Source organism: Budorcas taxicolor, chromosome 3 (assembly GCF_023091745.1).
Source record: "Budorcas taxicolor isolate Tak-1 chromosome 3, Takin1.1, whole genome shotgun sequence".
Lineage (NCBI taxonomy): Eukaryota > Metazoa > Chordata > Mammalia > Artiodactyla > Bovidae > Budorcas > Budorcas taxicolor.
In genome coordinates, this window is record NC_068912.1 from 25,555,595 (window position 1) to 25,575,920 (window position 20,326).

Here is a 20,326-nt window from a genome sequence, read left to right on the forward strand (position 1 = left end):
TCTTCACATTCCCTGGTACCATATCTTCTCTTATCTCTATGAGGATATACTAAAGTCCTTTGAAGTCTTCCCCCTGAAAACTCCTTTCCCCAGGTTTAACTATTATTTTTTGTGGGGGAGGTGTCTTCATTTTTCATATTGAAGAATAGCATCTAGTGATATTTGCCTCTTTGTTTATATTCATAATGAGATACTAAGAAATATGATCGGAAGTGCTGCATAAAGTCAAAGTGGGGCAAAGCTGTCAATAACCTGACCTTGTTGTTGGGTAATTTGGCTGCAGGGAAGCGGGATGTCTTGAACGACCTGTGAATGTTGATGTATTCATTCTATACTCTTGGGCCATTTAGAGTCTCTACGAGAAAAAGTCTGGTCTCTTCTCTTCCAAGACATAACTTGTCAGGGTTTTAGGAGCCGAATGATGGAGGAGAGGAATTTCAGATTTCTTACCACCCAGTGTCTAGATCTGTACTGTCCAATATGGTAGCCACTAGTCACATGTAGCTTCTGAGTACTTAGCAATTTTTATATTGATTACATATTGACATGATAATATATTTTGACATATTAGGTTAAATAAAATATATAGCTTAATTGTACCTTTAAAATATGACTACTATAAATTTTAAAATTACACACATGGCTCACATTTGTGGCTCACCTTATATTTCTATTAGACCATGCCAATTCAACTTTTACAGAATTCTCTTTTTCCTGTGGTATAGCTCTCCCTCAGTGGTGCCCAGGGTCCTTCCCCTTAAAAATCCACAGGGTCAGCTTCTATAGTAATAATCCTCCTTTCTTCTGCTGATGTGAGAAATGGGCACTACCCTGGCTGCTCAGAATGGTTGAGGCTTCTCAAAAGACATTAATCTTCCTATTTTCATTGCCACTTTCACTCCACTTTCAGAGGTACCTAACTCTGCCATTTCCGGAGCCTTTCTGTGTTTCTGCTCATAAAGTTCCTTCTGGTCTCCCTTAAAACTAATCTTGGAATTTGACTTTTCATGTTCTGCTAAATGAGTTACCATTTATTCTTCTGCTTTCTAGCCTCCACAATGTTTCTTTTGTCTCATCTTCCTTGGGCTTCAACTTTGTGATATTAAAACTCGAATTTGACTGTTCCTTTAGTGAGGGGTTAGGAAGTGCATGTGTTTAATCTTTCATTTTTTAACTGGAAGTTCATTTCAGATTTTATTTTGTTTTAACCCTGTCCTCCCCACTCCATAGAAGCTTAACTTTTATTTCTTTTTTAAAAAATATTTATTTATTTATTTATTTATTTGGCTACTCCAGGTCTTAGTTGCGGCATGTGAAGTCTTAGTTGCAGCATGTGGGATCTAATTTCCTGACTAGGGATTGAATCTAGGCCCTCTGCATTGGGAGCCTGGAATCTTAGCCACTGAACCACCAGGGAAGTCCTGAAGCATCACTTTTCAAGGTCACATGTAATTGTCCTGCCAAACCTAATGAACACTTCTGTGTTCATCTTCCTTGACCTTTTCATCACAAAACTGATCACTTCCCCACAAAACACTGTTCACTCCTGGTTCCCAAAGCACCATACTGGATTCCTCCTCCGTGCTCCATCTGGAATTTTGTTGAGTACTTCTCTTCTACCTACCATTTAAATATTGAAGTGCCTCAAGCCTCAGTCTCAAATTGTCTTCTCTCCTCTGTAAACATTCTTTAAATGATTTCTACTACTCTCCATGCCTACTATCTCCACTGGTGGCTCAGAGGTTAAAGCGTCTGCCTGCAATGCAGGAGATGTGGGTTCGATTCCTGGGTTGGGAAGATCCCCTGGAGAAGGAAATGGTAACCCACTCCAGTATTCTTGCCTGGAGAACCACATGAACGGAGGAGCCTGCTGGGCTACAGTCCACGAGGTCGCAATGATTTCATCTACTACATATGTCTAATCCTGATGACTCATAAAAGTTTGTCTTCCAAATTATCTCTCTGTCTTGAGTGAATTCCACATTAGTGAATTTCTGATAGGCATCTTAAATATTTAGTGTCCCACCTGAAGCAAATAATTTTCCCACCTAAGCATGCTTCTCCCCTCATCCATCTCAGAAAATGTCAGTGTCAAGCCAAAAGGCTGAGAGTCATTCCTTACTTCAGCTTTTCCTTTGTCCCACATAACTGATCCATCATCAAGTTTTGAGGATACACCTCAAAAGACCTCTTGAGGCTATTCACCATCTCCACTGCTGCTGCTTTAATCCAAGTTCCATCCTCCCCATCTACTGTAATATCATCAGCCTATTTCACTCTCCCCCCACTCCAATCCCTTCTCTCCATATCAGGTGCACCATCAATTGCTTCTTAAACACACATCTCTGAACTCCAGAATCCTCTGTAAAAATCTTAATCATATTTTAAAGAAGAGTCTTAGCCATCTTGTTCATTTTGTTTTTCTGTGAATGTCGTAGTTCTCCATTTTAATGAAAAGCTTAATTAAGGAGAAAAATATCAATACATAATAGTAGGTAAAAGCCAAGTTTTTTAAATGTATTGAAGTATAGTTGATTTGCAATGTTGTGGCCAAATTGTTAAAAAGGAAAAGAAATAAATTGTATGAAACTTTTATCAAATATTGACTGAGAACACCTACACATTCATCAAAAATAGAATTTTGATTGGTTGTTTGTTTTTCTAATTTAAAATCTGAAAGGAATTTGCCAAAAAAAGTAAAGTAACGGATAGGACCGCCATAGAGCAAAATGTTTTAAATGCAAAAATATTTACCATGTCAGAACTTCCCCAGCAGTCCAGTGGTTAAGATTCCATCCTTCTACTGCAGGGGAGCATGGGTTTGAGCCCTGGTCAGGGAACTAAGATCCCCACATCTACACTGTGCAGGCTAAGAAAAGAGAAAGAAAACAAATTTACCACATATGTGTTTCTTGTATTGGCTCTCAGGGAACAGTTGTAAAAATTTAAATGCCGCTTCATAAAGGCATATAGAGGGTTAGATTGGGGAGTAAATGTATTATTTTAGTTATACTACCAGTGCTCAATTGACAGGAAAAGTAAAGTAGTCCTTTCCTGACATAATATGCAATTCCATGCCTTCAGATCATCCGAACAGTGGCGAACAGAAAGCTGCCTCCACCAAATTGATATGGACAAGAAAAAACAAAACAAAACCCCACAACTGTCTAATTTCTTTCCCTATGGACATATTTCTTTATGTTGATTGGCATAAGGAAAAGGCAGCTGCCCACAGGGCCTCTCTGTTTGTGGCTGCAATTACAGTGCTGAGGATAAAATGTTTTGGAAAGGATCAGGGATAGAAGTTGTGTAGAAACAGTATGTATCAGGAAGACCACTCACAGTATGTCTCTGCACCACACCGTGGTGTAGTGGAGAGCACTGTGTGGAGTGTGAAATGTGACATTTAGAGTCAAAAGACTGGTATAAGCCCTTGTACCAGAACTTAGGAACTCCATACCCTTAGACAAGTCTCTTACTCTCTCTTGGCCACAAACAATACTGAAAGATGCCGCTTTTAATATTTTGAAATGAGAAAAAATAATCATATCAATTTATCTGAGGCTTTTATGATAAAATGAGATGATTTATCTGAAGGTGTTTGTGTATGTGTTAAGTCGCTTCAGTCATGTCTGACTCTTTGCAACCCTATAGACTGTAGCCCACCAGGCTCCTCTTTTCATGGAATTCTCCAGGTAAAAATACTGGAGTGGATTGCCATACCCTCCTCCAAGTGATCTTCCCAACCCAGGGATCAAACCCAGGTCTCCCATACTGCAGGCGGATTCTTTACCATCAGGAAAGCCCAAGAATACTGGAGAGGATAGCCTATCCCTTTTCCAGGGGATCTTCCTGACCCAGGATCGAAGCAGGGTCTCCTGCATTGCAGGTGGATTCTTTACCAGCTGAGCTACCAGACAAGCTTAAAATGAAGGTATGGAAGGACTTTATTATCTCACAGCATTAATGAAAAACACTTGAGCAAATACCTCTATGCTTGGAGCCTAGGATTTGTTTTTCTTATAAGAGTCACTACAATGGTCCTGAAAATATTTACCATCTCTGCTCTCACCTTGACTAGCATCATGGAGATAAGGGGAGAAAAAGGAGGAAGCAGAGAAAGGCCCTAGCAGGAGACCCTTCTCTTGGAGGAAAAAAAGACAAAACAATGCATTCGTTTTGATTTTCAGGTTCTTCAAGAAGCCAGTCAGCAATACAGGTGTGTTGATTCTTATTACCATACTCAAGACAACTCTTTACTGTTGGTCTTTCATAATCCAATGAATTTACAGCGTCTGCATCATGAATATTGGAACGCTGGCCTTCACTCCAATGTTGGATTCAGGTAACCAACTTAGACAGTTTAGTTAGTTATCTTAGTTAGCTTGTTACTTGGTTTTTAGTTCCTTAGCCTAAGCTGAGTTGTTCAACCTAATAAAAACATTTGTGCAGTACCATAGATTCAGTGAAGTTCACCAAGTTGAATGCTGTGTGCCCACACTGTGATAGGCATTGAAACTATACGCTGAAGAAGACAGACATCATTCCTGGCCCCATTGAATCTGGTGGGGATATTATTAAATTATACTTGATTCATTTAGACTCCAATATAACAGCCTCTGAAAGGTTTAATGTAGGAACTACAAAACATGGCATTCCATATGCTGGTTTTGGGAAACTCCACTTAATCTAGGGAAGACTCAAACATAGGGTAACTGAATGACCCACGCACTCAGGTTCCCAGCAAACTGAGACCTCTAGGAATCAGTAATTTGTTTTTCCTCCCCAGCTCCTTAATTATTTCATTGCTGTCTTAAAATTTTTCTCTCCTTTCTCATTAATGATGAGAACTTTTTATTATTTTTCTGTACTGGTTAACGTATATTCAGTATTTGTTATTTATACAGAATTTAGTCCTAAGGAATACAGAGAGGATGAACATGGACCTACAGAAAACTGGAGAAATGGATTGTATGCATACATAAACACAGAAACACACACTTTAAAGTCATAAGATGATTTTTTTAATTTAGGATACACAATAGGTATACCAAGCTAATATATTAAACTGTGCTTTCCTTTGTTTTGTTTTTCATTGCCAGTAATTATGCTTTTCATTTCTTTGTTGACTAGGACTTCAGTACAACTTTGAGAACATTATTGTCTTATTCTAGGTTTTGAATATTCATCTATTAAGTATTTTTTCATTTTTTTGCCATAGGTTAGAAATTTTTCTTACGTTGCTAGTTTGCTCTAGGTTCTTAATTATAAATGACTATTAAATAATATCAAATGATTTTTCTGCATCAATTTAGGTGTTCTCTCTTTTCCTTTAATCTGTTAAAGTGTGAAATTTTATCAATAGATATTCTAATGTTCAAACTTACATTCCCGTGAAAATCCAATTTGTCCATTATGTTATCTTGTTTATACAATTGCTGCATGTGGTTTGCTAATATATTGTTTAGAATATGTCCATCTGTATTCCTGGGTAAGACTCAGCTATAATTTTTGCCATCTTTAAATGTTCTTGTCTGGCTTGCGATTGAGATTTTTATTAGCCTCATGAATTAATGGGTGGATATTCTCTCTTTTTATCTCTATTTTTTTATTTTCTAAAAGAATTTATGTAAGACTAAGTTGTATATTCCTTTGGCATTTGGTAAAACTTGCAAATAAGAACATCTGGACTTGGGAAGATGTTTAACTACTGATTTAACCTCTGTCATGATTATTAGACTCTTTGGGTTTACTATGTATTTTTGAACTAGATTTGATAATATGTACTTCTCTAGGAATTTGACCATTTTACCTGTTTTCAAAATTATTGCATAAAGTGCATTACGATATGCTCTTGCCTTTTTGTGTTATACATATCTGTTTTAATTCCTAATGCTTTTAATCTGTGATTTCTCTGTTTTTCTGGACCAGTCTTGCCAAAGGTTTGACAATTTTGTTAATTTTTTTTAAAGCAACTATTGCATTTGATCCTTTCTCCTTTTTATTTTTTTAAAATTATGCCCTCATCTTTATTATTTGTTATTTTTTCTCAATTTCTTTGGATTATTGCAATGTCCTTTAACTTTTCAAATTAGAATTTTATCTCAGGATTTTGAGTTATTTTTGTTGCTTTACAAGTATTTAAAGCAAAAATTTCTTTTTAAATACCACCTTAGCACTACAAAATATCTGACTGATGGAATTTTATTGTTGTTCATTTTTTTGAACATATAATTCTTTTTTATTGAATTATAGCTGATTTACTATTATATTAGTTTCAGGTGTACCACACTGTGATTCAGTATTTTTATAGATTAGACTCCATTTAAAGTATTATAAATTATTGCCTACATTTGCCTGTGCTATGCAGTGTATCCCTGTAGTTTATTTTATACCTAGTAGTTTGTGCCTCTTTACCCTTATTCTCATCTTGCCTCTTTTCCCTTCTCTCTCCTAACTGGTAACCACAGTTTGTTCTCTGTGTCTGCAAGTCTGTTTTGGTTTTGTTATATTCATTCATTTGCTTTATTTTTTAAATTCCACATATAGGTGATAACAAACAGTATTTGTCTTTCTCTGTATGACCTATTCGACCGAACATAGTAGGCCCATCCATGTTGCTGCAAATGGCACAATTCCATTCTCTTTTGTGGCTGAGTAGTGTTCCATTATGTATGTGTACCACACCTTTATCTGTTCATCTGTTGATAGACACTTAGGTTGCTTTCATATCTTGGCTATTTTGAACAATGCTGCTATATCATTCATTTCTTATTTCCATAATTCTTATTTGACCCATGGATTGCATAGAAATGTGAGTTTTTATTTTAAACATTTGTCTGAGTTACATTTTTATTATAGTCGATAATTTCAAAAGTAGTAGTCAGATAACATGTTCTATAGACTATTGATGCTATGAAATTTGTTGATCCACTTTGTTGCTTAATATGTGGTCAGTTGTTATAAATACTCCAAGTTTGTGTGGTAAGGAAATATATTCTTTGGTTTTTGAATACAGGTTTGTGTTTCTTAATCTTCACTATTCTTTCTGATTTTTAAAAATGTGGTCAATTAACTAATGAGAATTGATTTTTTAAAAAAGTCAATGTGTGATGGAACTTGTAGATTTTTTCCTATAAATTTGTCAGTTTTTGACTTTATGCATGTTAAGATGGACACCACCCTTATGATGACACCACCCTTATGGCAGAAAGTGAAGAACTAAAGATCCTCTTGATGAAAGTGAAAGAGGACAGTGAAAAGGTTGGCTTAAAACTTAACATTCAAAAAACTAAGATCATGGCATCCAGTCCTACCACTTCATGGCACATAGATGGGGAAACAAGGGAAATGGTGACAAACTTTATTTTCTTGGGCTCCAAATTCACTGCAGATGGTGACTACAGCCATGAAATTAAAAGACACTTGCTCCTTGGAAGAAAAACTATGACTAACCTAGTCAGTATATTAAAGAGCAGAGACATTACTTTGCCGACAAAGGTCCATCTAGTCAAAGCTATGGTTTTTCCAGTAGTCATGTACGGATGTGAGAGTTGGACTATAAGGATTTCTGAGCGCTGGAGAACGGATGCTTTTGAACTGTGGTGTTGGAGAAGACTCTTGAGAGTCCCGTGGACTGCAAGGAGATCCAACCAGTCAAACCTAAAGGAAATCAGTCCTGAATATTCATTGGAAGGACAGATGCTGAAGCTGAAACTCCAATACTTTGGCCAGCTGATGCGAAGAACTGACTCCTTAGAAAAGACCCTGATGCTGAGAGAGATTGGAGGCAGGAGGAGAAGGGGACGACAGATGAGATGGTTGGATGGCATCACCGACTTGTACATGAGTTTGAGCAAGCTCTGGGAGTTGGTAATGGACAGGGAAGCCTGGGGTCTCAAAGAGTCGGACATGACTAACTGAACTGAACTGATGTTAAGATTATGTTAATAAGCAAAACAAGAATTGAGTTGTTTCCCTGATTAAGCTTTTATCAATATGCAATGTCATTAGGATTGCTCTTTGCTTTCATGGTTATATTGTCCAGTAGTGATATATCTGTACAGACTTTATCATATATATCTTGTCTGATAGTCATAAACTTTACAAGCCTCTTTTTTTTTTATCTTGTATATCCTTTTCTATCCATTTACCTCTTGCAAAATATATATATAGCCGAATTTTAAAAATTCATCTGACAATATTTATCTCTTGAGTACCTAGTTCATATATTTGGATTAATTTCAACCATTTAATTTTGTCCTTTTATTTGCCCTTTTTTTCTGTTTCTTTATTTCTCCTTATTTGGTTTGAATTAATTTCATTTTTATTACTACTACCAGAATGACAGTTATATACTATATCTCAACTCATTCTTCAGAAATTGTGATATACACTTTTAAATTTACAAAGTCATCAGCACCTTTGTTATGTTGTTCACTCACTCAGTCATGTCTGACTCTGTGATCCCATGGACTGCAGCATGCTAAGCTTCTGTGTCCTTCAGCGTCTCCTGGAGTTTGCTCAAATTCATGTCCTTTGAGTCAGTGATGCTATCTAACCATCTCATCCTCTGCTGCCCCCTTCGCCTTTTGTCTTCGATCTTTCCCAGCATCGGGGTCTTTTCCAATGAGTTGGGTCTTCACATCAAGTGGCCAAGTATTGGAGTTTCATCATCAGTCCTTGAAATGAATATTCAGGATTGATTTCCTTTAGGATTGACTGCTTTCATCTCCTGCAGAAGACCATGCCTTTACCTTCCTACCAAATAATATAAGCACAATAGAGTGTTATAATTTCTTATCCCCATTCCACATTTTCTATTATTGTAGAACACTTTAATTCTATCTTAATGTTTTTATCCCACAATATAATAACATTATTGCTTTCATATCCAGTGTTTATAAATTAATATATGCCTACTATTTTATTTTCCCTTCTTCCTAAGATAAGAGATTTAAAAGTTCATATAGTGAGGATCTTTGGTAGTAAATTCAGTTTTGTTTATTGCAAATATCTTCATTTTACCCTTGTTCATGAAAGATAATTTTGCTCAGGATATAGTTCTTGATTGACATGTAAATTCTCAGCACTTTGAAGAAAAGTATCCCATTGTCTTCTGAATCCCTTTAAAGTTATTAAGATGTAAACATCATTCTTAATAAGAAATGTTACAAGCATACTTTATAAAATTAGAAACAAAATAGAGGTAACTACCATGACCAATTCTAAGCAACATTTAATGAAGATCTAAATCAGAAAAATTACTAAAAGTATCTTTAAAGTATAGGAATCCAAAAGGAAACTGTCATTATTGACAGCTGAGGTTATTAGCAACACAGGAAAATCCCAAACAATCTATCTAAAAATGTGAATTAATGGGAGAAATTACCTGAAGATCAGCCCTGAATATTCATTCAGCAACCCTGATGCTGAAGCTCCAACACTTTGGTCTCCTGGTGCAAATAGCCAGTTTCTTAGAAAAGACCCTGATATTGGGAAAGACTGAAGGCAAAGGAGAAGGGAGCAGCAGAGGATGAGATGGTTGGATGGCATTACGGACTCAACGGACATGAATCTGAGCAAACTCTGGGAGATAGTGGGGGACAGAGGAACCTGGCATGCTGCGGCATGACCCCATAGCCAGTCCATGGGGTCACAAAGAGTTGGACACAACTTAGCAACTGGATAACAACAGCAGCATATCCTCTAACTGCATTTTTTTGCACTACAAGAAATTGTTAGAAAATGTGATGTTTAAAAAAGGAAAAAATACCATTGACAACAGAAACAAAAACTAGAATACCCAAAAAAGCCAAACTTAGGGTTTGTTGTTTACACCCATGCTTTGACCAAAGAAAATCATTCTTTTTCCATTCCCCTCCCAAGTGAAAATGTTAGATATATTTGGCTTCAGATATTACAAATTAAATAATAGAACCCAACATATTGATCTTTACATACATTTTATAACTTAATAAAATAGATACATTTTATTTGCAATTTTTCTCTTTCAGTAACCTATTTTATGACATGTTCTATAATTTACTTCTCCAGTCATGTTTATATTATTCTCCCAAGTGTGTAAAATATATCCTTAGAGATTATATTGGTGTTACACTAACCTTATGGATAACGCTGACAATTATGTGTATTTTTTTATGATCTGATTCTCCAAGATAATTGTGGATTCAAGTTAACAACCAGAATCACATGGTAAATAGAATTTAATCCAATTCTGTGTTTACTTAGCTTTCTGCAAGAACCCAGTGCAGGAGATACAGCATGACCCCATCTTCATCTCATCAGGGGGCTCAGCAGCTACCCCAAGGCACCATTTCTTTTGCTTCCCTCCCCCACACTGTTTGCATGTACCTGCTGAAATAAGCATCAAGGTACTGTGTTGCCCCCTTCACCTGAGAAGCCACAGCCTACACTCCACTCCCATTTGTCTCATTAAGGTGCGAGCCCACAGTTCTGAGGATTCACAGCACATAAGGCAGTCAAATTACTCCACCTTTTATCTTAACTCTGTAGAAAAAACAATACTGTTAGGAGTTAGACTACAAAGTCATTTTCCAAGACCCTTTGCTTACACATACAGGAGCTTCCACAGTATGTACCTGGCTTTATGGAGAGTAAGAATACTTCACATGGAAAACCATTTAGAGTTAGTGGATTCCAAGGGGCTGGGTAGCAGGGCCCAATGGGAGAGATAGTAGGCCAGAAGGATGAAGAATAGATTAATCTATAACCTTGTCAGTCCTTCTGAAGTTAATTCTCTATTCAGCTTTGCTATTTCTTCTTCAATTACTTTTGGAGATTTTTATTTTCTTAAGGACTCATGCATGACATCTAGATTTTCCAGTCTATTAAAATAAAATTAATCAGTATTCCCCAAATAAACATCCATTTCTGAGAGAGATGGATTAATGTCTGTCTTTATGATTATAGCTCTGTTTCTTCTTCCTGTTACTTCTGCATGGGTACTGTATGTGTATATGTATATGCATAAAGTTATTTTTGAATTTCTATTTTTAGATACATCCTTCTTAAAGGATTGTAACTTATCAACATGATAACAAGTCTCTCTATGTTCCCTTTAATGCTTTTCACCTTGAATTTAACCATATTTGATATTAATATTATTGGAAATTCTTTTATGTTAATAATTTACTGATGTAATGTTCTCAGTCATTTTGCATGTCAACTAGGAATGATGTTTCACTATATTCATGGAAAATTGATTATAATGGTTAAACTAGTAAGGGAATTATTTTTCTCCTGTAGCAAAAAAAAATCTGTAGTTGGGCGTTGTCTCAGGGATAGTGCAGCTACTCACAAAAATTAAGGACCTAGACTTCTGCCATTTTTATATTCTTCTGCTTGAATTGGATTTTTAGATATCTCTCTTTTTTTTTAATTTAAACTTTTTATTTTCTCCTGGGATATAGCCACTTAACAATGTTGTGATAGTTTCAGATGAACAGTGAAGTGACTCAGCCATGCATATACATGTATCCATTATCCCTCCCAGAGAAGGCAATGGCACCCCACTCCAGTACTCTTGCCTGGAAAATCCCATGGACAGGGGAGCCTGGTGGGCTGCAGTCCATGGGTCGCTAAGAGTCGGACACGACTGAGCAACTTCACTTTCACTTTTCAGTTTCATGCATTGGAGAAGGAAATGGCAACCCACTCGTGTTCTTGCCTGGAGAATCCCAGGGATGGGGGGAGCCTGGTGGGCTGCTGTCTATGGGGTCGCACAGAGTCGGACACGACTGAAGCGACTTAGCAGCAGCAGCATTCTCCCTCTAGCTCTCCTCCCATTCAGGCTGCCACGTAACACTGAGCATTGTTCTATGTGCTATACCACAGGTCCTTGTTGGTTATCCATTTTAAATATAGCAAGTCCAAGTAGTACAAGTCCATCTCAAAATCCCTAACTGTCCCCTCCCCCCACCTTTCCCCCAGGCAACCATAAATTCATTCTCTAAGTCTCTGAGTTTGTTTCTATTTTAGATACACCTCTTTTAAATATCAACTTGAGTTTTTTAGCCACTCTGAGATCATCTATCATTTAAAATATTCTAATAATAATAACAGTGTTAATTTTTTTACATTGTAAATAACTTAATCTATTCACTTTTACTTTATTTGTAATATGTTTGGCCTCATTCTTACCATTAAATCTATACAACCCATATTTTTACTTCAAGATTAATCCCTTTCTTCCTTTGTTAGACTCAATTTAATTCATTCTTAGCATGTGATTTTTTTAAAGTCATAAATTCTACTTATATTTTTCTAGAAGTTATACTTATCCTTTTAAATCACATTTAAATACTTTTATATAATAGATAGGGTTAATGAATATTAATACCATTTCCCAGAAAATGTTAAAATCTTTAACATATATTCACATACTCCCAGTGCATCTCCTACCTCCCGTTTAGAAATTGTCTATAAATTTTATTTCTAATCATAAAGTAATATTTTTGATAACAAGTAATAGAACTGAATATAAATAATTACTTACATTTAACTATTAATTTTATTCTTTCTCAACTCTTACTTATATCCCTTGTTGTCTTTCTTCAACTTTTCTTTTAAGCTCTGGAATACATTTTTGCGTAATTCTTTCAGAAAGTATCCCTGGGTGGCAAACTTCTTGAATCATTGCGTGCTGAAATGCTTCTTATTTTGTCATTTCATTCGAAATATACATATCTGTGTTCTGTCATCACAGATCAACAGTAAGGGTTCTGGGTTTTGTTTATTTTTTTTAATGTGTAATTTATTCCCTTTATTTGCCAGTTATCGAAATAATGATTTAAGTGCCAAGCACCATGCAAATGGAACTAATTAGTTTTTCTAACATCATTATGAATGCATGGATTTAAACATATTTGATGTGTTTCAGTCCATTGCAGTTATTATTCTTAGTGGGTTTTGTTTAAAATGCCGATTTATTACAAGTTTCTAAGAATCAGAGAGCATAATCTGATTTAAGGATTAAAAGGATCTTTCTAGTTGCTCTGTTAGGAATAGCCTACAGGGACTCAAGGATAGGAACAAGGAGACTTGTTGGAAGATTATGGCAACAATCCTAGCAAAAGATTATAGTGACTTAGACCAGGATTCGGCAGTAAGCAGAGTGTGAAGTGATAGGATTTTGAATATATTTAAATATGTCTTAAAAAATCATTTGGATTTCCTGACAGTTGGAAGAAGAACTTGAGAAACAAGAGTAGTCAAGATAACTTCAGGGTATTTGACTTGTTCAACTCGACATGTTGACAAGTGCAGACTTACCACCAACTAACAGGCCAAGTAGGAATTCAAGAGATACCTGTAGTAATAGGCAAGTTTGGCCTTGGAGTACAAAATGAAGCAGGGCAAAGGCTAACAGGGTTTTGAAAAGAAAACACACTGGTCATAGCAAATATCCTCTTCACACAACACAAGAGAAGACTCTACACATAGACATCACCAGATAGTCAATACCAAAATCAGATGGACTATATTTTTTTACAGCCGAAGATAGAGAAGCTCTATACAGTCAGCAAAAACAAGACTGGGAGTTGACTGTGGCTCAGATCATGAACTCTTTATTGCCAAATTCAGACTTACATTGAAAAATGTAGGGAAAAACCACTAGACCATTCAGGAATGATCTAAATTAAATCCCTTATGATTATACAATAGAAGTGACATGTAGATTCGAGGTATTAAATCTGACAGTGTGTCTGAAGACCTATGGATGGAGGTTTGTGACATTGTAGAGGAGGTGGTGATCAAAAACCATCCACAAGAAAAAGAAAGCCAAAATGGTTGTCTGAGCAGCCCTTACAAATAGCTGAGAAAAGAAGAGAATCAGAAGGCAAAGGAGAAAAGGAAAGATATACCCACTTGAATGCAGAGTTCCAAAGAATAGCAAGGAGAGATAAAGCCTTCCTCGGATTAATGTAAAGAAATAGAGGAAAACAATAGAATGAGAAAGACTAGCAATCTCCTCAAGAAAATTAGAGATACCAAGGGAGCATTTAATTCAAAGATGGGCACAATAAAAGGACAGAAATGGTATGGACCTAACAGAAGCAGAGGATATTAAGAAGAGGCGGCAAGAAAACACAGAAGAACTATACAAAAAAGATGACCACCACGATGATATGATCACTCACCTAAAGCCAGACATCCTGGAATGCGAAGTCAAGTGGGCCTTAAGAAGCATCACTACTTGGACAAAGCTAGCGGAGGTGATGAAATTCCAGCTTAACTATTTCAAATCATAAAAGATGATGCTGTTAAAGTGCTGCACTCATTATGCCCGCAAATTTGGACAACTCCACAGTGGCCACAGAAGTGGAAAATGTCTGTTTTCATTCCAATCCCAAAGAAAGGTAATGCCAAAGAATGCTCAAACTATCACACAATTTGACTCATCTCACACACTACCAAAGTAATCCTCAAAATTCTCCAAGCAAGGATTCAACAGTATGTGAACTGAGAACTTCCAGATGTTCAAGCTGGATTTAGAAAAGGCAGAGAAACCAGAAATCAAATTGCCAACGTCTGTTGGATCATAGAAAAAGCAAGAGAATTACAGCAAAGCATTTATTTCTGCTTTCTTGACTATGCCAAACCTTTGTATGGATCACAACAAATGGTGGAAAATTCTTAAAGAGATGGGAATACCAAACCACCTGACCTGCCTCCTGAGAAATCTGTATGCAAGTCAAGAAGCAACAGTTAAAACAGAACATGGAAAAACAGACTGGTTCCAAATTGGGAAAGGAGTACATCCAGGCTGTATATTGTCATTCTGCTTATTTAGCTTATATGCAGAGTACGTCATACGAAATGCCAGGCTGGATGAAGCACAAGCTGGAATCAAGATTGCCAGGAGAAATATAAATAGCCTCACATATGCATATGACACCACCCTTATGGCAGAAACTGAAGAGGAACTGAAGAGCCTCTTGATGAAAGTGAAAGAGGAGAGTAAAAAAAAGCTGGTTTAAAACTCAACATTCAAAAAACTAAGATCATGGCATCCAGTCCCATCACTGCATGGCATATCAGTGGGGAAACAGTGGAAACAGTGACAGACTTTATTTTCTTGGGCTCCAAAGTCACTGCAGATGGTGACTGCAGCCATGAAAATAAAAGATGCTTGCCTCTTGAAAGAAAGTGAAGTGAAATGAAGTTGCTCAGTCATGTCTGACTCTTTGCAACCCTGTGGTCTGTAGCCTACCAGGCTCCTCTGTCCATGGGATTTTCCAGGCAAGAGTACTAGAGTGGGTTGCCATTTTCCTTCTCCAGTGGATCTTCCCAACCCAGGGATCAAACCTGGGTCTCCCACATTGTAGGCAGACACTTTACCATCTTAGCCACCAGGGAAGTCTATGACCAACCTAGACTGCATATTAAAAAGCAAAGACATTACTTTGCTGACAAAAGTACATATAGTCAAAGCTATGGTTTTTTCCAGTAGTCATGTATGGATGGAGAGTTGGACCATAAAGAAAGCTGAATGCTGAAGAATTGATGCTTTTGAACTGTGATGTTGGAGAGGACTCTTGAGAGTCCCTTGAACTGCAAGATTAAGCCAGTCAGTCCTAAAGGAAATCAGTCCTTAATATTCACTGGAAGGACTGATGCAGAAGCTGAAATTGTAGTACTTTGGCCAACTGATGCGCAGAACTGACTCATTAGAAAAGACCTGGTGCTGGCAAAGATTGAAGTGGGAGGAGAAGGGGACACAGAGGACGAGATGGTAGGATGGCATCACCAACTCAATGAACTTGAGTTTGAGCAAGCTCTGGAAGATGGTGAGGGACAGGGAGACCTGGTGTGCTGCAGTTCTTGGGGTTGCAAAGAGTTGGACATGACTGGGCAACTGAAAACAATAACGTTACTAAATCCCAGTAAGCAGTAAGATGCTGTCAGTTCAGTTCAGTTCAGTCACTCAGTCATGTCCAACTCTTTGCAGCCCCACGGAATGCAGCATGCCAGGCTTCCCTGTCCATCACCAACTCCCAGAGTTTACTCAAACTTACGTCCATTGAGTCGGTGATGCCATCCAACCATCTCATCCTCTGTAGTCCCCTTCTCCTCCCTCCTTCAATCTTTCTCAGCATCAGGTCTTTTCAAATGAGTCACTTCTTCCCATGAGGTGGCCAAAGTATTGGCGTTTCAGCTTCAGCATCTGTCTTTCCAATGAATATTCAGGACTGATTTCCTTTAGGTTTGACTGGTTAGATCTCCTTGTAGTCCACGGGACTCTCAAGAGTCTTCTCCAACACCACAGTTCAAAAGCATTAGTTCTTCAGCACTCAGAAATCCTTATAGTCCAACTCTCACATCCATACATGACTACTGGAAAAACCATAGCTTTGACTATATGGACCTTTGTTGGCAAAGTAATGTCTCTGCTTTTTAATATGCTGTCTAGGTTGGTCATAACTTTTCTTCCAAGAAGCAAGTGGCTTTTAATTTCATGGCTGTAGTCACCATCTGCAGTGATTTTGAAGCCCAAAAAGATAAAGTCTGTCACTGTTTCTATTGTTTCTCCATCTATTTCCCATGAAATGATGGGACCAGATGCCATGATCATAGCTTTCTGAATGTTGACTTTTAAGCCAACTTTTTCACTCTCCCCTTTCACTTTCATAAAGAGGCTCTTCAGTTTCTCTTCACTTTCTGCCATAAGTGTGGTGTCATCTGAATATCTGTGGTTATTAATATTTCTCCTGGCAGTCTTGATTCCAGCTTGTGCTTCATCCAGCCTGGCATTTCATATGATGTGCTCTGCATATAAGTTAAATAAGCAGGATGACAATATACAACCTTGACATATGCCTTTCCTGATTTGGAACCAGTCTGTTTTTCCATGTTCTGTTTTAACTGTTGCTTCTTGACCTGCATACAGATTTCTCAGGAGGCAGGTCAGGTGGTCTGGTATTCCCATCTCTTTAAGAATTTTATACAGTTTGCTGTGATCCACACAGTCAAAGGTTTTGGCATAGTTAATAAAGCAGAAGTAGATGTTTTTCTGGAACTCTCTTTCTTTTTCGATGGTCCAGTGGATGTTGGCAATTTGATCTCTGGTTCCTCTGCCTTTTCTAAATCCAGATTGAACATCTGGAAGTTCATGGTTCACGTACTGATAAAGCCTGGCTTGGAAAATTTTGAGCATTACTTTGCTAGTGTGTGAGATGAGTGCAGTTGTGCGGTAGTTTGAGTATTCTTTGGCATTGCCTTTCTTTGGGATTGGAATGAAAACTGATCTTTTCCTGGTCAATAAGATGCTGACATATACATAAATGCACAAGCAGCTTAGGGCATAGTATTTAGGATGAGGGTATTCACAATCCCGATAGGTTTATAGCAAGACTACAATGTTTCAACTAATCCAGTGAGTCAGTTAGCTGGTGGTCAATTCAGATGGTACCTATTGTGCTATAAAATTGCCCTATAAAGACATTTTACCATATTACTCTGCAATTAACAGTGCTAAGAATGACTGTTTCTTCAAATTGTCATTAACTTTTGGTATTATCAAGCATTAATCTTTGATTTGGAGGGAAATATCTAATTTTTAATTTTGTAGGTCTTTAATCATGAAGGAAGTTGAAGATTTTTCATATTCATTGAATATTTATAAATGACTACTTTGTACAAAATATATTCTAGCATATATCTCTATATTATGTTTGTTACATGGGCAGTTTAGAATCAGTTAATCTTTGAAAAGTTCATTTGCACAATCAGTATCTTATGCACTTGTTGACTTTGAAGTGAAGTGTCAGTTGTTCAGTCATGTCTGACTCTGTGTGACCCCATGGACTGTAGCCCACCAGGCTTCTCTGTCAATGGGATTCTCCAGGCAAGAATACAGGAGTGGATCGCCATTCCCTTTTCCAGAGGATCTTCCCGACCCAGGGATTGAAACTAGGTCTCCTGAATTGCAGGCAAATTGTTTACCATGTGAGCTGCCTATTAACTCAGTTGTCACCTGCTGATCTTTTCCTTTTTTAGAAATTATTTGGAACTTGTTGCAAAATCCATTCAAGATTGGATCATAAAAGAAGAAGCTATATATCAGGAAACTAAAATGTCTGATGAAATCAATAAAACCAAGTATGAGCTGGAAATAAAATCTTCTGTTGTAACCAAAGTTTCTTCTACTAGCAAAATTTATTCTATTAAAAAATCTAAAAGTAAGTAACCAATTAAACTTATATATGAAGTCCCAAGACATTCTGCTGTTTACTAATTAAATCAAATCTGTAACTATTTCAGGATTAAAGAGTTGTCCACAACATTTCTGTGACTCTTCACTTTCCCTATAAAATAGAATAGCTGCTTTCTAAATATGATGAGAATATTTGTGTTATATTGATTTGATACTTGTCTTATATTGACCCCACTTCCTGCCAGATTTGAAAGATTCAATCTGTTCAGGTTAAATGTGATGTTAGGGAAATGCCAAATGTCTTTATTTTGGTGGGCTTGATAGGTTCACCTATCTAAGGTTTGTTGGCAATGTATGAGGTAAATTCAGAGACAGTATGTCTCTAAGAATAATTATAGTTTCCAAAGCGAGAATAAAATAAGACCTTCCTTATAAGAGTAAACAGAAGAGTCCTGAGCCTAACTGGGGGGATTAGAATAACAAATGAAGGGAAAATGAATTCTTGGGGGACTGTGACATGGATTAGATGGGATGTTGCATCAATATACATTTTTGTTTTTGTTGTTTATTTTCATGGTGTTGATGCTGTCAAGCAGAGAGAAGAAGGTGACAAAAAGAAAAAGGATACTTGATCAATGAATGAAATGTTGATGTAATTCATCTGGAAAATAAAGATATTTTACTGGGTTCAGACAAAGGGAATGAACTCTGTGTAATTACTCTTCATTATTTCTGGTAACTAAGTTGAGAGTGATTTCCTATAAATAAGCAAAACTATATAATTTCCTAAGTTTTTGCAACCTCCATAAAGTACCAGAGGAATTAGCACTTGGCTTGATTCTAAGATAAAACTTGGAAAACCAAGTCAACGATTCACCTTTCACCAAAATGGTTCCATAATCTGTCCATCACTTTGGCCTTCCTCCAGGTGGGGCAGCACAGGACAGCACCAAGTAATTAGAATACTCGACAGGACTGTATAAGACAGGTAGGGCCGCCCTTACAGTTATATCCAGGTCATGCTTATCTGCTAGTACCAAGGACTGTGGGTTGACTGCCTTTCTTTATTCTGCTTCTGAGCAGAATTGAAAGCTCAATAATTATCTGGGTGTCTGTGGACCAAAGTCAGAAAATGATCTATTTGAAATCAGAGTTGGAATGCACCTGGTAGGTATTACATTCTGTTTGAGGCCTCTCAAGTCAGGACAGATGTAAATGTTCACCACAAAATAACTGTAATGGCAAGAGGAAGGCTTCAGTATGGAAAGAAAAGATAAATTTGTCCTGTGTGGTTTTAAGGGGTTAAATTAGGATTAATTAGATTAAAACTCTAGTGAAAGTCCAACTCAATAAAAGCTTCAGAATCTCAACACATTGAGAATGGAATGCACTGCCTCCACTGACGGTGAGTTGTTCATCCCTAAAAGAGTTCATTTCTACTTCAGATGTCCACTCTAGAGATGACCAAAAACAAAAAGAATTCAGATATGAGTGAATAGGGATCTCCTACAACTCAGATGTTTGGTCCTTCTATGAAAATTAGAGAGTTTTACCAAGAAGTTTAATTTTCTCTGGTTATAGGTAACAAAGGAATGAGCAAAACAGAAATATCAGATCAAGAAAAAGACAAAGAAAAAGAGAAGGAAAAGATTAATTTTATTTTAGAAGGCTCCCTCAAGGTAATCCAAAGAAAGACAAATGACACTGACAAATTACAGGTTCAAAATTATTTTGTGCTAGAGCATTTGTGTAGTATCACAGGAAATGATCTTTTGCTAAACTCTCAGATAATTGAATCTTCAATGAAATAACAGTCTCTCCACCAAGCTCATTCCTCCACCAGATGATAAACCTTTAGGGAACTCTGCCAAAATCCAGGGCAGTGCCCCTTGTTCATAGTTGGTATACTTGCTGCTTCTGTGGCAGCGGTTTGTTTTTGTTTGCATTTTTATTGGGATTTTTAATTACAAAAGTAATACCTGCTTTTACAAGAAAACTTAACCTGGCTGGCCTAAGCTCCTGAAATCAGAAATAGTAAAAGTTTGGTTTGTCCTATGCTCATACAAGCATGCATGCACAAATGTAAAGAAAGTTTTCATGTTTGGTTTTGGTTTAGGTTTGATATAT

General features: G+C 37.0%; 1 protein-coding gene across 1 annotated transcript in view; it reads left to right on the forward strand.

The window, feature by feature from the left end:
• The window catches only part of SPAG17 (sperm associated antigen 17), a 245,577-nt gene that overhangs the window by 120,867 nt on the left and 104,384 nt on the right, over positions 1 to 20,326 (forward strand). Inside the window, exons 18-20 of the mRNA XM_052637149.1 lie at positions 4,191 to 4,345; positions 18,043 to 18,224; positions 19,781 to 19,878. Of these exons, the coding sequence (XP_052493109.1) occupies positions 4,191 to 4,345; positions 18,043 to 18,224; positions 19,781 to 19,878 (435 nt within the window). The remainder of the gene's footprint in view (positions 1 to 4,190; positions 4,346 to 18,042; positions 18,225 to 19,780; positions 19,879 to 20,326) is intronic.